The sequence below is a fragment of the Colossoma macropomum genome, unplaced genomic scaffold (genome assembly GCF_904425465.1).
Source record: "Colossoma macropomum unplaced genomic scaffold, Colossoma_macropomum, whole genome shotgun sequence".
In the NCBI taxonomy this organism is placed as follows: Eukaryota; Metazoa; Chordata; class Actinopteri; order Characiformes; family Serrasalmidae; genus Colossoma; species Colossoma macropomum.
Genome location: NW_023495292.1, coordinates 1 through 21,109, shown reverse-complemented (window position 1 = coordinate 21,109; position 21,109 = coordinate 1). Strand labels below are relative to the sequence as shown.

General features: G+C 39.9%; 2 protein-coding genes across 2 annotated transcripts; both read left to right on the top strand.

The window, feature by feature from the left end:
• Positions 1-216: 216 nt before the first annotated feature.
• LOC118801641 (LIM/homeobox protein Lhx9-like) lies at positions 217-13,169 on the top strand. Its single transcript, XM_036562004.1, has 7 exons — positions 217-297; positions 2,296-2,489; positions 4,586-4,694; positions 7,076-7,196; positions 8,462-8,473; positions 10,502-10,716; positions 12,798-13,169. Exons 1-7 carry the CDS (start codon positions 217-219, stop codon positions 13,167-13,169), a joined length of 1,104 nt encoding a protein of 367 aa, XP_036417897.1.
• A 6,394-nt stretch (positions 13,170-19,563) lies between these two features.
• On the top strand, positions 19,564-20,108 carry LOC118801645 (pyroglutamylated RFamide peptide). Its single transcript, XM_036562009.1, is given in 3 exon segments — positions 19,564-19,754; positions 19,756-19,867; positions 19,869-20,108. Coding segments are annotated over 3 exon segments (516 nt in total). The 3' UTR covers positions 20,082-20,108.
• Positions 20,109-21,109: the final 1,001 nt, after the last annotated feature.

Below are 21,109 nucleotides of genomic sequence, written 5' to 3'. Positions count from 1 at the left end.
CGACCCCTGGTTCCTATCACCACCACTGTAAAGACATCTGAACCATTTCACACCAAACCTCTCTGAATCACTCTGATTACAGCTCACACACTGAAGTATGAAAGTGAATATAAAGTAAATAAAAGCTCTGAAAGTGTAATTTAATCCAGCACTGACTGAGTGGCTCATTTCTGTGTGAAGTTCCTGTTTCTTACATTCTGCGCTTTCAGAGTCAGGATGACGTCTTCAGATGATGGAACCCTTGATGAGTTGCTGTACAGCAGTTTCCATGACAACAGCGAGGGCGGGGCAGAGTCTGCAGGCCAATCAAACAGCGGCTCCAGTGGGGATGATATATCTACACCCAGTGTAATGATGCTCAGTCTCTCTCATATGAAAAATCTGATCAGTACACACAAAACAATCACTGTTCAACCTGCAGTCTTATTTCTCATAATAAGAATAGTACGTTTATCAGTTAATCTTGTGCCTCTCTCACACCCGAGGTCGTTTCACAGAGGCAGAGGAAGGGAAAAAAACTTCAGTGAGCGGAAGAATGAAAACAGGCAGGCCTTGAGCTGAGCTTTGATGTAGGGAAGTGAGGGACAGTCATGAAGAGACTGCATAGTTTGGGGCCATGACGCTGGATGATCTGCCCCCGGCGGTGGTCAGTATGAATTTAGGGACAGATAAACGACCTAAGTCAGAAGTGTTTGGTCAGGGCTGTAGGGGTGCAGGAGCTCAGCTAAATAGGCTGGTGCTAGACCATGTAGAGATTTGTACACTCTTAAAAATTGTGGTTCTTCGAGGGTTCTTTAGTAGGCCCTTTACCATTTTGAAAAGGGTTCTATATAGCGCCAGAAAGGGTTCTTCTTTTGTAACGATGTCAAGTTTGTAATAATGGAAGACCACTTTTTGGTGCTCTATAGAGCCCTTTTCAAAAAGTGAAATATACAACACGTTCTCCATCCATCTGAAGAACCATTTCACCATGTAAAGAACCATTTAATCATGCATAGGGTTCTTTGAGTGTTCAGGGTTCTATATAGAACCATATTCTTTACTAGAAAACCCTTGAAGAACCATCATTTTTAAGTGTGTATGTTAGTAGGAGTTTAAACTGGGTGAGAAGCGGGATGGGAACCAGTGTAGCTGACGTAGAATTGGGGTGATGTGAGCTGATTTTTTTTATTATTATTATTTTTAATATTCTAACAGCTGAGTTTTGCAGGTACAGAAGGGCTGGATGGTTTTGTTTGGGACACCAATGAGAAGGGAGTTACGGTAGCCTAAGCAGGGTGATTTTAAAGCCTCATCGTGATTTGGCTCATAGAGCCTTTGCGTTCTTTAAGAGGAAAACATTCATTTGCATCATTAGCTTATTTGTAATAATAATTAATAACATAAGTTATTGTAGCGTCCTGCCACTGGCTCACATGACAGTGGGAGCACAAGAGGCATAGCCATGCAGAGTGGCCGCTCGAGGAGGCTCATGGGAAGCGCTGTGATCGCAATCGAAGAGACTTCAACGTGTATATAAGTTGATGTCGTCAGCTTAATGATGTGTGCGTGTGTTGTTTGTGCTATCCAGTGTTGGGCTGTAGGGCAGTAATGCAGTGTTCGTGTTCGAGAGTTTTATGGCTAGAAGTGACCAGCCTGCTATCTCGGTCATTTCAGCAGTCCTCCCTTGCTGTCTGTTCAATATATGGTGCTGTGAAAAAGTATTTGCCCCTCACATTATTTCTTCTTTGCTAATTTGTCACATTTAAATGTTTCAGATCATCCAACCAATTTTAATATAAGATAAAGACAAGATGAGTAAACACAAAATGCAGCTTTTAAGTGACTATTCTTTTGTGACCTTGATGCACTATTGGTGAAATTTTGGTAGGCTGGCCACTCCTGGGAAGGTTCACCACTGTTCCAAATTTCCTCCATTTGTGCATAATGGCTCTCACTGTGGTTCTCTGGAGTCCCAGAGCCTCAGCAAATGGTCAACTGTAATACAGTGTTAGAAACCACATAATCAAGTCTGTTAGAGATACTGAACACCTCCACACAGTTTGAGGCGAATGTGATGATTTGGCATTTAGCATCATGCTAATTGGTTTTGCTAATAAGCTTCCTTTACATTGTTAGCTACATTAGCCTTGTGGCTCCAGTGCAAAAAGAAGCAAACTTCAGACTCCAAACATGTCTTGGTTGATCGACTACATTTGGACTAAAGGGGGGAAATGGATTTGCTTTACTACATATGTTTAATGTTTGTATGACTTTAATAACACTAATTCTCTCTCTTATATTTTCTCCTCACAGCCGTCTCTTGTAGCAGCTCCTCTGATATGTGGAGGATGTGGCGAGCGGGTCAGTGACCGTTTCGTCCTGTTAGCCGCTGGACAGGCGTGGCATGGGCCCTGTTTACGCTGCAGTCAGTGCCAGTGTGAGCTTCAAACACACTCCTCACTCTACTGCAGAGACGGCAGCATCTACTGCCAGCTGGACTACTGCAGGTGAACCTCCAGAGCTCTAATCTCAGCACTCAGAGCAGAGACGGTAGGACTGTAGAGCTGGAGTTAGAGCTGGAAAGCAATTCATTTCATTACGCCCTTCACTTTAAACCATCGTGCTGCTGTGTTGATGGTATATACTACAGTATTTACACCAAATATAAGTCTGTCCAAGTGAACATTCAACTGGAGTCATAAATAGAGCATGGATGGAAACAGTGACGTAAACACACACATCAGAATTTCAGTGTAGAGCTCACTCAAATATAGGGTACTGTGCAAAAGTCAGAGACCAAAATGGCCATTAAGTTATTAATTTGCACAGAAGAAAGGAAGTAGAAGGTCAAAGGAAAAAATATAAATAAACAGTAGTTTCCAAAACTGGAGTTCAAAAATTGATTAAAAGCTCCAGAGAAAATGTGACTCCTAACAACCACCTGGAAGACCTGGTAGACACCAAAACTGCCCCCATCAGATAAACAGCACTTAAAGCTTTCATCTCTGAGAGAGAGGAGAAAATCAAGCTGCTTCAGATCTGAAAACCTCCACAGGTGTTTCTGTCCATCCTTCCACTGTGAGAAGACGACTCAGCGCTGTGGGTCTGAAAGGATGTGTAGCTGTTCAAGAAGAACCTCACTGAGAAAAGGAGACGGACACATCAAACAAAGAAGCTGAACAATGGACTGACCACCCCAGAGTCCAGACCTCAACACCACTGAATGTGTTTGATTACTTCAGAAAATGATCAATGATACAGAGCTGTTGAGAGTGAAGGTCTGGAGGGAAGATGTGTCATTAGATGTAGTTTACATGGTTTGAGTGGGAAGGCAAAGTGTAAACCATATGGAGCCCATAGTTCACTCGCTAAGGTAGCTGACCTCCGAGTAGAACTGAACGAGTGGGTGACGGATGAATTTGAAAAGCAAAAGTCTGTGTTTTGCAAGCTTCTGTTTTTACAAATAATTGCCCCAGATATGTTCGATATGGTCAATCCATAACAAAATAATTCATGACAAAAACGACATAGAAACGCCCACCGGTGGCGAGTAGATGGATCCCAGCGGAATACGATGAGAAAGAGTTCATATGGATTCATACCATTAAATTTGATGTGTATATATGTATATTTTTTAAATCAGCCAGCTTCTATTCATCAACTGGCAATCGGTTAGCAAACAGAAATCCTATGGATGTGAAACCAGAATGGGGGGGGTCACATGATCCCTTGAGACACTGTATATCTGCGCATTTCTATAGGTCAACTCTGATTGGCTGCTTCCACAGCTACCAAGAATGGAGGAAAAACATGAGACAAGCAGATGAAACAGATGAGTAATGGGATCCAAAGAAATAGTGGCGAGTGTGCGCATGTTCTGGAATGAGCAAATACACTGGAAATGAAACCCATGTACAGATATCTCTCAAGGGATCAACCACCCCCCCCCTCCAATCCTCAAGGCATAATACAAGTATTATGGCATGGCTGTGTACCTCTAATTAATACTCTATAAAAAAACTACAATCAGAAAAGTAAACTTAGAAAAAAGTAGGAAAATTATTTCTTTTTACTTTTTATTCCAAATACATCTGCTTTACTTTTATACTTTTACTTAAGCAAAAAAATGTAAACCAAACTTTTACCAGCGCGCTTTTACTTTTGATCTTCTGTCGCCTCTACTGAACCCACATTATTCAGCTCAGGGATTAGAAACTCAGGGATTATTCTACAGCAGGAGAACTCTGTTAATTTAGTGCTGACGGCTCTCACTCAGTCCCAGATATCTCCTCCTAGAAAACACAGAGCTGTTGTTTCCTGTGTGGCCTGTTTGAATATTAATTAAAAATATGGTAAGTGATTCCAGTACAGCCAACAAAGATTCTGTCACTGTCCAGTCACAGTTCTAGACCAATGAAAAGGTTAGCATGGTGTTTTATAGGACCAGTGTGACCACTTATCCCTCTGTTAATACCTGGCTAAGCTAGTCAGTTATACTGTGTTTTTAGTACAGTTTAATGTGAATAAAATACAAATTAACTCAAATTAAACCACCTTCAAGAACTCTTCCTTTATGAAATGCACTGTATTTGTTCTTTTTCAGGCTTTTTGGTGTTGGGAGATGCGCCCGCTGCTCTCAGCCAATCCCGTCATCCGCTCTGGTCATGAGGTCTGGCGACTTGACCTTTCACCTTCAGTGCTTTTCCTGCCAGGTCTGTGATTCAACATACTGTGTGACCATACATGAGTTTAGGTAACAAAATCCATGGAGTAGAATATTTATCACATGATCTACGTCATTTTTACCAAGAGGCTCAGGTCATGTTTGACCCAGTAATTAATGTGAAATGATGGTTTAAAGGATCATTGTGTAACTTCTAGTGGTGAGGTTACTGACTGCAACCAACTGAAGCCCCGTCCCCCCCCAAAAGCCTACGGTGGCCGTCATGTTTTCTGCCGTTGGCGTCACGTCAATTTTGATTTTGTTTGTTTTTGCTTTAAAATTTGGGTTCTCAAACTTCTCACAACACAAAGTGGTTAGCCAGCACCGGGGTTCTAATGATTTACCCTACCGAGCATAAGCATATCATTAGCACAGTGTAGTGACTCAGTGTTTTAATGTGTTTTTAATTTTAATAAAGTCCCGTTCCACCTTAAACAGCCCTGCAATTACACTCTGGCACCTGAGTGTAACAATAAGTGCTGCACCATTTAAGGTGGAACAGAAGAATTTGAACAAGAAGCAGAATGTCAGCGCCAGAAAGTAGCTGCTGCATCATTTAAGGTGGAATAGGAAAATTGAAACACGAAGCTGGCGAATAAGAAGCTGACTTCAGCTTTAGTTTTACTGCTTGTAATATTTTTGATACAGAGATTTAAGCTTTCAAATATCCAAGTTTTATGTACAGAGCTACCTATAAATATGCTGGGGAAGGACAGGTTTCATCAAAGATTATTCTTCTTTCTACGTCTTCCAGCCGGTGCTGTAGCACCACCAAATTCAAGCTGCTGCTTCAATGTAAAAACATGAATGGCGGTCTGTAGAGCCAGCATTTGGATTGTCCATTCTTGGCTACTGTAGCAACAAGTTTAAGTAGGTTAATCTCAAAACTGTATTGGACACCGACCCTCCAGCACTCCTGTTCTAAGCTAATGAAACAACGGTTCATAGTCACAGATTAATTATACAGTAATGAAAACATAGTTTGTATACTATATTCCATTTCTCCTAAATCTTACACACTGATCCATTAAACATTTAATTCAATTCAATCTGATTCGTATAACACATTTTACAATGGCTGTTTCAAAAAAGCAGCTTCATAGAAAATGCAGTTGCAATGAGCAGTGATATAACACTCTCTAGGAGCAAGCAGAGTACATTTTAAGAGGAACCAAGATGCAAAAGGGGAACCTATCCTCCTCTGGTCAACACCAGATAAGAAAACAAAAACAAAACAAGACTAATAACTAGATAGACTACTGTTCAAAGGGTCGGAACTATTGTTTTCAATAATAAAAAAACAAATATTCTGGCAAATAAATGTAAAAAAGATGCTATATAACTTTTTACATAATAATACGGAGGATGTTTCTATATAGTTTGTTTAAATAATATTTAAAATACTATGCATATTATTAATTAGGAAAGAAAAAGCTGTAGACCTTTAATAATAAAATTCTAATAAAAGTATCATCCAGAATAAAGTTCTGATAAAGTTAATTTCCAGAATGAAGTTCCAATAAAATTAATGTCCAGAAAGAAGTTCTAATAAAATGAATATCCAGAATGAAGTTCTGATCAAATTAACATCCAGAATGAAGTTCTATTAAAATTAACATTCAGAATGAAGTTCTAAAAAAATTCGCTTCCAGAATGAAGTTCTAATAAAATTAAAGTTCAGAATGAAGTTCTAATAAAATTCACTTCCAGAATGAAGTTCTAATAAAATTAACATCCAGAATGAAGTTCTGATAAAATTAACATCCAGAATGACGTTCTAAAAAATTAGCATCCAGAATGAAGTTCTAATAAAATTAACATCCAGAATGAAGTTCTAATGAAATTAACATCCAGAATGACGTTCTGATAAGTTCTGAAAATGAACTTTCAGTTCTGATGAAATTAGAATAGAAAAAATCTGCTCTAAAACTGGATCAGTTTGTGTCTTCAGTCTCCAAACGATTTTGAAGTGCTGTTTAAAGCTGATGTAACACAGTGGTAAACATGCTCCTGTCCCAAAATTTTTGGAATGTGTTCTAATCATCAAATATAGAATAAACATACGTTTCCAAAAAAACAGTGAAGTTTGTGAGGTAAAACATCAAATATTTAGTACTGTTTTCAAAGTAATACTGGTCAAACAGAATTTACTAATCACTGCTTTCTGTTTTTATTAGCATTTCACACACTGTCGCAACTTTTTTGGAATTGAAGTTTGTAAAAGTTATTAGTAAGTAAAATTACAAAAACTGTTATGACATGATCCATATATATTCAGAGTGTTGAAGCTGAGGACTCTTTGTGTGTGTATTTAAGTTCTTTCAGTTTTATTTAACTGCACTCTGGAATGTCTGTGTGTGCATTTCGCAGGAATGTGACGTCACTCTGCTTCCAGGAAACCTGTACTGTGTTGAAGGCCGGAGCCTTTACTGTCAATCACATTACCAAACTGACGAATCCTCACTGTCCCTCCAACTTACCAACTCACAGGGTCAGTGAATGACATAAAAAATGTACTACTCATTTATGCTCACTGGTCACTTTATCAGAAACCCCTCTCCTGTAGCTCCACCTTGCTGTGCTCAGTTAGAGACTGTATCATAATCTTGATGTACAGTTTGTGATAGTCGTCCTCTAGACCTTCATAGTGGTCGGGTTCTGTCCACATAGCTGCTCTTATCTGGGTATTTTTAGGTGGTGGTCACTCTCAACCTAGTGACGCTGACATATGTAAAAACTCCAGCAGAGTCAGAGTCAGAGTCACTGCTGTGTCTGATACACTCGTTTCTATTGCTTTATTCTTCATACAGTGCTCAGCATAAAGAGCAGCTGGCATTTCTCAAACTGTGTAAAGAAAAACTGTCTTCAGTTTTCAGTTTTTATATGAGTGTGATGCTGTGTAAATATATCCCCAAAGTCACATGGCAGGTTCTCTTTCGTCCATCTGCGGTCCTCATTGACTTCTGTGATGTGTTAAATCACAACACTCTGTGTGTCACACTGACTTCTGTTTTAACACACTGTGTGTTAAAGTATCAGAGAATGTGTTGTTCTTAACTGAACACACTGATTTGTGTGAGTCTGAAATGTTGGGTCAGGCATACTGGTCATTAGAAAGTGCTGAGACAGAAGTCTGGACTGACACAAATGTCTGAGATTTCATGACTTTTGGTTTTCCCGGGTAATAACCATCAGGAACTGAAAGAGACACTCTGTTTCACTTCTTTAGATCAAATTGGATCTTCAAGTTAAGCAGAGTTACTCATTCATGATTTGTTCTTCATAATCAGCTGAATAATTCATAGACGTTACTGATTAATTTAAAGTAGATACCGAATTGTATCTATTATCATTGTAGATACTGAATAATATGTAGCAGTTATTGGATAATTCATAGTAGATATTGAATAATTAATAGTAGATACTAAATAATTTATAGGAGATACTGAATAATTCATAGTAGATTCTGAATCATTTGTAGCAGACACTAAATAATTTGTAGTAGATACAGAACAACTTAAAGTAGATACTGAATAATTAATAGAAAATACTGAATAATTTATAGTAGTTACTGAATAATTTATGGTAGTTAGTAAATATTTCATAGTAGTTATTAGGGGTGGGAATCTAAGCACCTCACGTTTCGATTTGATTACGATTCAGAGGCTGCGATGCGATTATAGAACGATTATTGATGCATCTTTTTTTTTCTATATAGCATTTCTATTTTATCACTGTGTGAGCTCAAGTTTCGAGTTCAAGTTTCAAGTTTATTTGTCATTTGCACAACATGTCAGGACATTTATGCATTGAAGTGCTTGTGGTGAGGCTCAGCTAATGACTCTACAGAAAGGAAATAAGGAAAAATAAAAATACAAGAAAAAACAACTGAAATATATTAAATATACACAAAATATACACAGAATATACACAGAATATAGAGACAATATACATTTTAAAGTGACTAAGTGACTCGGTGTGATTGTTATTTAAAGTGACTTGGTACTTTTAAAGTATTTGTAATGATCCATAATGAATTTACTTCCAATATCTTTTTTAATAAATCAAATGGAAGTGATGTGGTTAGTGAACTAGAAGCCTCTCATTCAGTGCTCTTGTTCGGAGCACGAGACGCTGCTGCCACTCATCTGCGATAAAATGCTCAGTTACGGTGGAATAAGATCCAGTGGTGATGGATGACCACGCAGCACGTTACAGCTATTCCACCCGTTTTCTTTAGTGATTTTCTGACTTCGGTTTGGTCTCGTTGTAGAGACGGGGGGGTCGCTGTGCAGACGGGTCGTGTGCAACATAGCGCAAAAGCCCTGTTTCTCAACGACTGAGAACCGGTGTGCAGACCGCAGGTCACACAGCAATGATGCGTAATTCGCATTTATAAGCAGCGCAGTTGGTTTCCTGGTACGTTAAATCTGCAACGAGAGACTGTCACACAGTAAAAAGTGGCGAAGCTGAAGTTGCTTCTCTTTCGATTCTCCCGTTCCACCTTAAATGGTGCTGCATTTACATTCGGTGCCTCAGTTAGAATTTAAGGTGGAACAGGTAAATTCGAACAAGAAGCTGGAGAATAAGAAGCGACTTCAGCCTCGTAAAACAGTCGAACGCTGAGAGACATTTAACTGATCAACTTCTGAGGAAGAGTTTTCTGGCGGAGACGGGAGGAAAGCAGCTGTAGTTAAAGTTTAAAGCAGAGTAAAGTAAATCTGCGTTTTCCTTTATATTGTTTAGTCTATACTAGAACATTAACACACACCAAGACATACTGGACATTAAATATTGTGGCTCCCAAGGTGGTTTGATTTTTGTTGAAAGGACAAAAAGTCTCTTCTTATCATTTGTGTTGTGACTCCTGATCTAACCAGGCTTTAAAGCAGAGGGAGCCGGTCGGATTTCTCACTCATCCATTTTCCACTCATGTGTTTTTGTTGTGTGCCGCCACAGACTGTCCGGGTGCTGCACTTCAGCACTTCCAAGTTCCGCCTTTTGCGTTCCGTCAACATTACGATATGAATTAAATATTTAGAAAATCGATTTTTGACATTTGTGAATTGATTCAGAATCATTCATGTCCGCATCGCGATGCATCTAAGAATCGATTTTTCACACACCCCTAGTAGTTACTGAATAATTCATAGTAGATACTGATTAATTTATAGTATAAATTGATGAATTTATAGTAGATACTGAATAATTCATAGTAGATACTGATTAATTTATAGTATAAATTGATGAATTTATAGTAGATACTAAATAATTCATAGTAGATACTGATTAATTTATAGTATAAATTGATGAATTTATAGTAGATACTGAATAATTCATAGTAGATACTGATTAATTTATAGTATAAATTGATGAATTTATAGTAGATACTAAATAATTCATAATAGATACTGATTAATTTATAGTATAAATTGATGAATTTATAGTAGATACTGAATAATTTATAGTAGATACTGATTAATTTATAGTATAAATTGAAGAAATTATAGTAGATACTGAATAATTCATAGTAGATACTGATTAATTCATAGTTGTAAATACGCCTGGAGTGTAAGAGGTCAGTTGTATGGGACTGGGTAGTTGTACGGGACTCATTCTGTGGATTAATGGAAGTAACTCAAACCAAACGAGGAAACAGCTTTACAAAAGCATTTCCACTCTGTGACGATGAGCGTTATTCCTGCCTTCTCTGATCAGAGATTGTGTAAGACACTGATTCTCAGGAACTCTCTCAGGTCCTCTCAGGTGTCTTGGTTACCATGGTTTCCTTTGCAGGAGATGGGGAGGAGCCAGTGAGCAGTCCCGAGCCGCGACTGGACGAGAGGGTCCCCGGGGGTGGGGCTCAGAGACGTGTTAAGCGAATGAGGACCTGTTTTCGGAGGGAGCAGCTGAGGGCTTTGGAGGCCTACTTTGCTCAGAAGCACAACCCGGATGGCAAAGACTGGATCAGCCTGTCCAACCACACTGGCTTACCAAAGAGAGTCTTACAAGTACGACAGGGCTTTTATTAATGTGCTTTAGCTCAGAGGCATTTACCCACCACACCCATCTGCGCCCACAGCGCTGAGAAGCTTTGATTTTAGCACTGGTTTATTACACTACAGGCCAAAGGTTTCAGGAGACTTCACTTTTCAAGCTGGCTTTAATCCTAATTATCGTGTTTTCTTTCCCAATCTCTGTTTGCAGTAACTGAAACTATTAAAGATTACAGGTTTATTTTGAGAAAAACAGTATCACATGACTTTTTGGGAAGGCGAGTATTGTCACACGTATTTACACCCATGATACTGTTTTCCTTCAAACAAAAACAATTCATATTTAATTTGTTAACTTATACCAACAAAGAAAACATTTTAATGTGTAGTGTCACAACAGGAAAAGTTCCAAAGTGACACTGAGAGTGAGAGGAAACATGATTTCATACTGTTTTGGCATAAGTCTTAAGGGGAATTCCACTGATTTTTCCTCATTTCTGCATAATTAAATGGATGTAAACAGAGTCACTCAGAGCAGTTTGGTGTGAAATGCTCTGTTCTAGAGTCAGAACTGTTCACAGTGGTGGTGATAGGAACCAGACGTCCACCTCTAAAAGCTCCCTCACAGAAAGTTACTACATTAAATGGTTATGAATTCACTGCCTGATGACTGAGACACTGTTTTATGATAGTTTTGAGAAGATTTTTTGTCTGATTTATGACTATTTTACCATCATCAAAAAAAACTCGTGGACTCGTGTAGGTTCACTGGTGGTTCTGGATAGTAAATAAAATGTCTATAGCTGTGTTGTAGTCATGGCGACCCCTGGTTCCTATCACCACCACTGTAAAGACATCTGAACCATTTCACACCAAACCACTCTGTTTACATCTAGATGATTGAAGTATGGGGAAATTTTTTTGAAAAATGGCTTAAACAAAGTCTTTTACTTTTTTTGATGGTTTATGCTATGTAAAAATCTCAAATTCAAAACTGATGGATGGTTTCCCACAGCAGCATGTATCCGATGCAAAGTGTTATTTCACTAATGCGGAAACTCAGGAAAAACACCAGAGGCGTTCCAGGCCTAGCTATCAGTTTACTGACCCAGAGCAGAGTGAATTGCGATACCTTTCAGTGTTTTTGTGCTCATCAAACAGTAGAAAAATTACATTTATGAGCTGAATTAGGGTCAGTTTTTGGAAAGATCTTGTTTCAAATATAAATAGTGGACCCAAAAGACTATTGTACACTTTAATTAAACTTTTTTCACTAAATTTTAGTGAAGTTTTTTGGATTACTTCATGAAGTGGTAAACAAAATCATACATGTTTTAGAGAAAGATACTTTTAGCACAGTACCAGGTTGTCGGTAAACTCTTTGTGTAGAGAAAGTCTGGAGAAAAACTCCAACCAGACTGCACTAAGACACTGGTTGCTGATGTGATGCTTGGCCATTGCTATGCTATCCCAGGTGGTTGCTAAGGTGTTGCTAGGCCATTGCTATGTTATCCTAGATAGCTGCAAAGGTCTAAACCTGGGATTAACCACTTTAACAGGCTGTTGCATTCTTTTCCACACAGGTTGCTTAGGTGCTGCTAGGCCATTGTTTTGGTATCTCAGGTGGCTGCTTAAGTGTTTCTAGTTTCATTGCTATGTTATCCCAGGTGGTTGCTAAGGTGTCCTAGACTGTAGATATGGTTGCTAATATGTGTGCTAATGTGTGCTAATACGTATATGAGACTGTATGTAATGTCTATGTGGGGCAGTGTGAGAAATGTCCTTTGTGACAATATTTATGGCAGTCAGACTCAACTATCTGCCATTAGCGTCCTATGGGAAAAGAACATTGAGCTAACTCTGGATAAAAACTGTACATGTGATTGTTCTGTTTTGCTTCCTGTTTTGTGGTTCTGGCACTAAAACTTTGACCTGTGAAAATGATACCACAAAAAATGTCTTGGTCCCCCAATGTTTGTAAGCTGGATTTCCACTCTTCAGATGAATTAACTGAGCTGCAGAACTGAACTGAACTTAACCAGGTTGTGATGGTGAAGTGAAGAAACACCTCTTCTCTCTCTGTCTATCTTTGTAAGGTGTGGTTTCAGAACGCGAGGGCCAAGCTCAGACGCTCCCTGTCTTCTGACGCTCCACACACAGCCATATCCACGTTTGCCTCTGAAGCTGAAACCATAGAAACAGTCGCTATGGCACCCTGTCAGGATGTTCTAACCCAGCAGACCAGCACGATTGACCAGCTGGAGCTCTCTTTACTCACGGCTCCCATCTGCGAAACTTCCCTGAACCACAACATGGACCACACCAGTCCAGTGGAAACGTACAACAACTCGGCCCTCCTGGACTACAGTACCCAGAATGCTCATGTACTCTCTTCCTTGGGGGATATTGACCTTGAACCCGGAATTATAATGGAATTACATCATGAAGAGTCGGTCAGCATGCCTTGACAACATGCATTGTTTCAAACATGTCCATCTGCCTGTCCAAGTAGGAGGATTTCACAATGTTTTTAATAGAAATTAGCATCTTTTATACAGTTTGCAATAACTTTTCACTTTAAACCCTTAGCAAGTAAAGTAAAGTAATCAGCAAAACAATATCACGTGTAAACCTTAGTGCCAATCTTAGTGAAAGTGCTAGCTTGGGAATAAATCCAAAGACCATGCATTTTACCCCCTTATTGTGACATTAGTGCTCATTGATACTCAGACTTTTCAAGAGTTTAAACCACCTTTGGATCCAAAATAGTCTCAATATGTGCTCTTAACAATCGTTGACAAAGAAGTGTCAAATCATAGTTTAGGTAAAACCCGCTTTTCACTCCAAGAAATATACTTTAATGAACATGAATTGTTCAACGGACGAGTACATAACTGTTTTAACAACATCTTTTCAGGGACGTTTTTTACTTAGCTGAAAAGAAAAGCCATTTGGTGTTGTTAGTTATAACACAAAGTAGAGGAGCCCCCCCCACACTCATTGTTTAGGTGGCTCATTGTTTTATCTAAGAGTGACAACTCGATAAAATACACATATTTTAAGTTCTAAAGAATGAATCAGTTCCACCAATAAATGTAGTTTGGTTACCACAGTTACTGTTGCCATTGCTTTTTTGCAATTTCCTGCATTGTGTTAGCATCAAGCTAATGGTGCCGCACATTCACAGTCCTGGGGGGTTTGGGACCCCCTAATTAACCTCTTGGACCCCTGAATGTCTCAAAATCAAAATTCTCGGGAGGGTGGCTGAAAATGAACCTATTACATGCTGCTGTCCATAAGGGAAAATAGAAGCTCAATAGTAAGACACCCACAATCACCAAGCTTCTGTCTTTGATATTCTAAACTAACTAAAGCTGCAGCACTGGTCTGCCTCAGGGTGGCGCTGTAGCAGACTGATTTACCCAGTTGGTGCTTTTAAGTCCAGCAACTGTAACTATGCCCAGGATACCTGTGAAAAAACTTGTTGCAAATATGCAAATCTAAAAAATTGCCCAGAAAGAGCCATGCCAAAGAGCATTTCCAAAAGAGAAATTGTTATATTAAACATTTTGCTACTATTGCTAGCATCAGCACTACTATAGCAAGTATGTTAGCAGCTAGCCAACACTGGAGTTGCCAGCCAGCATGGAAACCCCAAATACCTAAGGGTATTGCACGCACTGCAGGCCATCAAAGGTGTGCATATATCCGACAACAGCTATGAACGCGGTGTAGCCAGATTTTAGAACCAGTGTCACCAAAATAATTGACGTTGTCAAAAGGTGATGCATTAAAGCTTGAACTTGCATGTGCAGAAGTTCTCACAGGGCAGTACATAGTAGTAATCTTTTATAAAAAGCTCCTGTGACTCTCACCTTCATAGCGAAATGGCTATGGCTTGTTTAGTCAGCTGATGTAAGACCTCTCAATTAAATTCTTACTGTTTACAGTCTAAATGGCCACCACTGAGAATCCTTTTTAGTCTGAGAACTGCTGCAACATTACGTTGCCCATCATCTGTCCAAAGGAACCGACAACAAATTCAGTAGCACAAAGGAAGCAGAGAGAGAAGCACATTTTAATAGTCACACTGCCTCAGCCATTCAAACAGAAATCTTTTAGTCCTGTTAAATCAGAGCATGTGCTAATGCTAGAGCTAATAATTTATCGTTAGATGAGAGGCAGTCTTCATCTTTTACATGAGGTCATTTCTTTTCTCCAAGTGAATGACGTGGGAAGCTGTTGTGGTGACAGATCAGAGATATATCTTTTCTAACTTAGCCGAGCCGCGGCGCCTTCTCAGTCGTGTCTGCGGAACATTAAGGCACTGGTGTTCTTAATGATAGCAAAGTAAAGTAAAGTACAATAGTAAGATACTTCAGTCTCTGAGCTGCCAGGCTGCTCATGCCATGTAGTTCTCAGTGGCCATTTTATCTGGTACATCTACTAAACACTGACTAAAGGACCCAGTTGGTTGCTAGGCTAAACAAAAATGTGAACACAAAAATATAACAATGCACAATAGTCTTTTGGTATGGTGCCAACTTTTTTTAGTGTCAAATTTTAACATTTACAGTTCCACATATGAGCAGTTCACCCCAAGATAATCTTGATTTATTATTTATTCATTCATTTAAATATGTAAATGCAGTGTGTAGAGCTGTCTTAACCTTTCGATTGATTCACAAAGTGAAAGAATTTTGCAGTGGCATCTCCACTGCAAAATTCTTTCACTTTGTGAATCATGATAAGGGTTTTTTCAGCAGTGCAGTTCTGGAACCTGGGGCTCTAATAAAGGTGCTGTACGTGAACTGGCTTTGATCCAACATCCATATCTCAGGCCTACAGTGAGGCCCAGGCTTATACTTCTGATTCAGACTTTATTGAGTTTATTGCTTTTGTCTGGTTAGCCAGCAGGTCACAGTACTCATCTCTCTCTATCTGTTATCTCGAGGTTTTATATTTTTGCAGGATTGTTTCATGAGACTTGTTTGTCACAAACATCAGTCACTAAAGTCTTAGTCATGCAAGAATCCCATCAGACAGGTTTCAGCTCACCTTTGGTTTTGATTCATGGATACACAGCATGAAGAATGTATTGTGCTTGGTGTAGAAACAGAGCTAACAGTGTGTTTATGTGAATGTGTTGTGATTTTCTATGTCAGGTGTTCACAATCACTGGTTCGAATAAACATGCTCCTTTAAACAAGCTCTTCTTTTTATTCAGATTGGAATGTAGATGGTCATTTTTTCAATTCATCTCAAATAAAACATATATGTTTCTCATTTTTGCCAAATTGAATGTCTCCAGTGCCAGAGTGTAAATTCTAGCAAAGTCCAGTTCCAGATCCATTATTCAAATAAGTATTATATAATAATCAGATAAGTAAACAGCAAAGTGTTATCGCTCTCTAATATATAATCAAATATATTTTGGCACCAAGAAAAAGTAGGACATTGTCAGGGTTGTTCTTCTAGATGACTGGTACTAGGCATAAAATACATAGTTAACGACCAATCATCACCTCAGACGGTTGGCTAGCACACCTTTGTACAATGCAGTGCCAGCATAGACTACGCTCAAATTCTCTACCAAAGACTCAAGACTGGAATCAGACTTGCACCTCAGAAACATGAGACTTAATCAGTGTCTCACTCAAGACTCGACTCAGACTTATACCTCAGAGACTCAAAGCTTGACCTCAAAAAAACATATTTCAAGACAAAGAATTAAAAACCACAGACTTGACACTTAACTCAGACTTAAAAACCATAGACTCGGGACTTGACCCAGACTCGCACTCCAAAGACTCAAAACTCAGCATGGACTCAGAAACCGCAGACTCCAGACATTACTCAGAATCAAAAACCACAGATCCGAGAATCAGCTCGGACTCGAGACGAGACTCGACTTGGATTCAGAAACCAGACACTCAAGACTGGACTTAGATGCACACCTCAGAGACTCAAGACTGGACTCAGACGCACACCTCAGAGACTCAAGACTGGACTGAGACGCACACCTCAGACACTCAAGACTGGACTCAGACACACACCTCAGAGATTCAAGACTGGACTCAGACACACACCTCAGACACTCAAGACTGGACTCAGACGCACACCTCAGAGACTCAAGACTGGACTCAGACACACACCTCAGAGACTCAAGACTGGACTCAGACACACACCTCAGAGACTCAAGACTGGACTCAAACACACACCTCAGAGACTCAAGACTGGACTCAGACACACACCTCAGACACTTAAGACTGGACTCAGACGCACACACACCTCAGAAACTCAAGACTGGACTCAGACGCACACCTCAGACACTCAAGATTGGACTCAGACACACACCTCAGACACTCACTACTGGACTCAGACGCACACCTCAGACACTCAAGACTGGATTCAGAGTAACACCTCAGAGACTTGAGACTCAGAATCACACCTCAGTGACTCAACACTCGACTCAGACTCACACCTCAGAGACTCGAGTCCTGACTCAGACTTTTAGCTCAGAGACTCAAGACTTTACTCAGACTTCTAATTCAGAGATGTGAGACCAAGACTGTCACATCGGAGTCTCAAGACTTGACTTGGTCTTTCACCTTAGAAACTCGAGACTCCACTTGGACTTAGAGACTCAAGACCCGACTTGTGCTCTCACCTCAGAGGCTCAAGCCTCGACTTGGACTCTTACTTCAGAGATTTGAGACCCAAATCTGACTTTTAGCTCAGAGACTCGAGACTCGAGTCAGACTTTTATCTCAGAGACTCAACTCAGACTTGACTTGGACATGCACTAAGCAACTTTCGTTTGTTATAGTGTTGCACTGGGGGGCAGAACATTGAGGGTTAAACTGTGATCTTATTTGCTGATCAACTTTTGTAACCATATCAACAGGCTGGGACTTGTTGGTCTTTGCACTGTCATAACATTGTTAATGATCTCTCAATGCACTTCTGAATGTGTCTGGTTTCCTCATAGAAAATATGTGTGGCGTTTTACTTTGTGATCAAGTTTTAAGCTCTTTTGGTTTCCAGTTGTACTTTGAAGACAATTGTGTTGATATAAGAAACATGTTCTCGGTGCAGATTAGTCCTAAGGCAAAAGGTTTTTTTTTTTTTTTTTTTACCTTGCAAAGCCTAAACAACATTGAGAGCGATCAATCTCTCTCTGTAAAGTGTACTGCACTTCTACTCCAGAGTCCCCACAATCCTTTAATTTCTGTTACTTAATTTCTGTTACTATGCACTATCAAGCAGCTGGCCCACAGGGAAGTACCTTTACATCTATGTCCTCATATGCAAAACATAGATACATACATCACATACATCAACATCAATGTTGACGGTTTTTAAGGGAAAATTTTCATCTGTTCTTTCTGTTTGTAAACACTTAACACTGTATGCTTGAACTATCGCATTTACATTTGGAAATAAATTAAATTAATGTTTTGTTGTGCTCTGCTTAAGGATCTTGCCACCACAAAAATAAACAGGATCACACTGAAACAGACAGTATGCAAGGCTGGTCTAACTTTAGTGAAAAGTTAATGACTAGAAATCTTTCTAAGAAAAGGATCCAAATTATTCTATTTTTCATTCAGGTTGCACTGAATTGTTGAAACTACGATGATGGTCTCATGACATCAGTGAGTAAAATCGATCAGTTTTTGGAAGTCACATTTCTAGGAATATACCTATTCAAGGACCAGCGTTTTCCTCCTCAGAGCGGACGATGTGGCCTAATGATATAAACCTAACACTGTAATTGAGGCTACAAAAGGATTCTTCTGGGTGTTTCTTTGACTTCCTGGTGAGGTGAATCAATTCAGATAGAACTTGTGATTTCTGGCCATTCTTAATGAACAGACAGTCATTCACCGGAGTAATTGGCCACTTCAGGTCCGCCACTTAGGCAAGCTGTGTTTCCAGGCCCAAGGAATGTTGAAGGCATCACAGCATCCAGTTTCTGCGTCAGGAACCTTCTAACCAATTGCAGCAGCTTCTCACAGACTCTGACGCCAGGCTGGGGGGCCCATGTTCGTATTTAAGGAGACGGAGGGTAGGTGTGTAAAAGACTCACAGCACTCTGCAAGGTAAAGCATGAATTTAATTCCTCTGGTTCGCTTTTGTGAGATTTGGATTTTACCTATTTAGCAGAAGACCTTTTTCAAAGGGACTTTCAATGGCAGGCATATGTAGCGTTAGGAGTCTGGCCCAAGGCTCTAACTGGTGTAGCAGTGATGTTGTCTGGAATGGGAACTGAGCTTTTTGAGCCTCTGAGAGGGGATCAATGGTTTTATCGACAATGTGAGAGGTTTTCTCTGCTCCAGTACATATACTGTAAATGCAGGAAGGGCTTGTTAATTAGCTGATTAGCTCTGTCAGGTTTGTTAGAGGAGGGAAAATGGGCAGGGATGCAGGACAGAGGGTACTCCTGGACAAGAACCAGAGCTGGGAACCAATGGACTATGCTATTCAAATTGCTAACATGAATTTCTCTTGTTTGAGAGGTGAACCTTCCTCCTTAACATTGTTCTTTAAGAACGTGTTAGTTAGCTGAATAGTTGTATCAGGAAAACCATCAAAATATGTTTGGCTAAATGGGCAGGGAACCACTGCAATATGCTAATCAAACAGCTAGCATGAATGTCTTCAGTTTGGTAAGAGATAACTTTGTCCATAAACACAGCTTTTTAGGGGCTTGTTATGTAGTGAATAGGTGGTTGTTTTGAGCAGGGAAAAGACTAAGATAAGGAACCCACTGCACTGTGCTAATGTACTGCACAATGCTAGTGTGCTCTGCTACCATGGATACATCCCTAAAATTTGCTTTTTCTCTCCTCTCTGCAGATGAAGCTCCACCTGTTCCACATCTGCTCGTCCCTCTCTACCCCCGTCCTGCTCTCATTGGCACTGCTGCTCTTGCCTCCAGGGGGCTTAAGTATTCCCCACCATCCGGCTGCCTACCTGCCTGCGCTCGATGGCCCAGATTGGGAGGCGGCTCTGCTGAGGCTCCAGGCCTGGCTAGGGGGGGCCCCAGGGGGCTGGCGAGGCACAGCCCTGGGCTCTGATTGGGGAGATGGGACCTGAGGAGTTTCTGGCCAGACTGCAGGGTGTGGAGAACCAACTAGGATGGGCATCGGCCCCCTGCAGGCGGGGTGCTGAGGGGCCAGAGAGAAGAACTGAGCCGGAGACCCCTGGGAACCCTTCCCCAAAATCAAATGGAAATGGTGCACTACCACCAGCGAGGCAGGGACGAGGGTGAAGGAAGTGAGAAGAGGAACGAGGCGCTGATGTCCATCGCCGGAGGCCTGCAGGCTTTTAACAGACAGAAAGGAGGATTTGGGTTCCGCTTTGGCAGGAAGTGATGTGGAGAGGGGGCGGGGCAGAGGCTGCACTGAAAAAGCGCTGCATTGAATTTACATGGTTCAAGCATCATTTACATATGAATTTAAGCATCATTTACATATGAATAGAGTATAAATTATACTTTTTGCAGTAATTTTATTCATGTAATATATTTGATTAATGTAGAAATTGTGTGTATTATTCAATCAAGTAAATTCAATGAGTAAGTTTTTTCAGTGTGACCAACAGGAGAAAGAGGTGCAAGATCAAAGCAGACGAGGGTCCGTTGGTCCAATGTCTACAGGATGTAGTAAGGATGTATGTTGTGTGCATGTTTGACTGACAGACAAGTCAGAAAGAGAATGTAACATCAATGTTCATCAAACCATCCTCATATTTCTGAACCATACCGATTTCTCATCAGTGTAGGTGTTAGAATGGGTCTCCTCAGCATGTAGCCAATGTAAACAATCTCCTGACCCAGTAAATGATGTGCTGTTCTGCTGTATATACACTCACTCTCACTCTCCGCATGTGCTGTAAACTCTGACCTCCTGAATGAACTGACATCTCAACTTTAATCCATTTACCATCATTAAAGATTTTTAACCACGATCTACTGTTCCTTCCTTCTTTCACAGCTCAACAGCTACACACAGAATTTACTGATAATAGGTGACATTTCTCTGAATGTGTTATTATATTTCCATGTTGCATTATTAAAATGACTTTTCTTAAAACACATATTTAAACATGTTCAGGCCTCTCTGGCTTCAAAAATATGTAAGAAGCTGCAAATAATTAACAATCAGTCAGTCAGTCAACTAGAACTGTTACACGTGTTCAGAATTATTCTATAATGACAGAGAAAGCTGTAGAATATCAACAATAAACTCTTAATAAAACTAACATACAGAACAAACTTCTAGTAAAATTAACAAGCTCACAATAAAATGATCACAAAATTAACATCTACAATGAAGCTGTAATAAAACAATTTATGCCTAAAATTCCTCATATTCAAATGCTGTAAATAGACACCTACAGT

Excerpts from the sequence above, each read along its gene's own strand:
- LOC118801641 (XM_036562004.1), top strand. The coding sequence starts at position 217 with ATGACGTCTTCAGATGATGGAACCCTTGATGAGTTGCTGTACAGCAGT. Across the intron at positions 298-2,295 it reads GCGAGGGCGGGGCAGAGTCT|CCGTCTCTTGTAGCAGCTCC; the intron begins GCAGGCCAATCA and ends TTCTCCTCACAG. Across the intron at positions 10,717-12,797 it reads TACCAAAGAGAGTCTTACAA|GTGTGGTTTCAGAACGCGAG; the intron begins GTACGACAGGGC and ends TATCTTTGTAAG.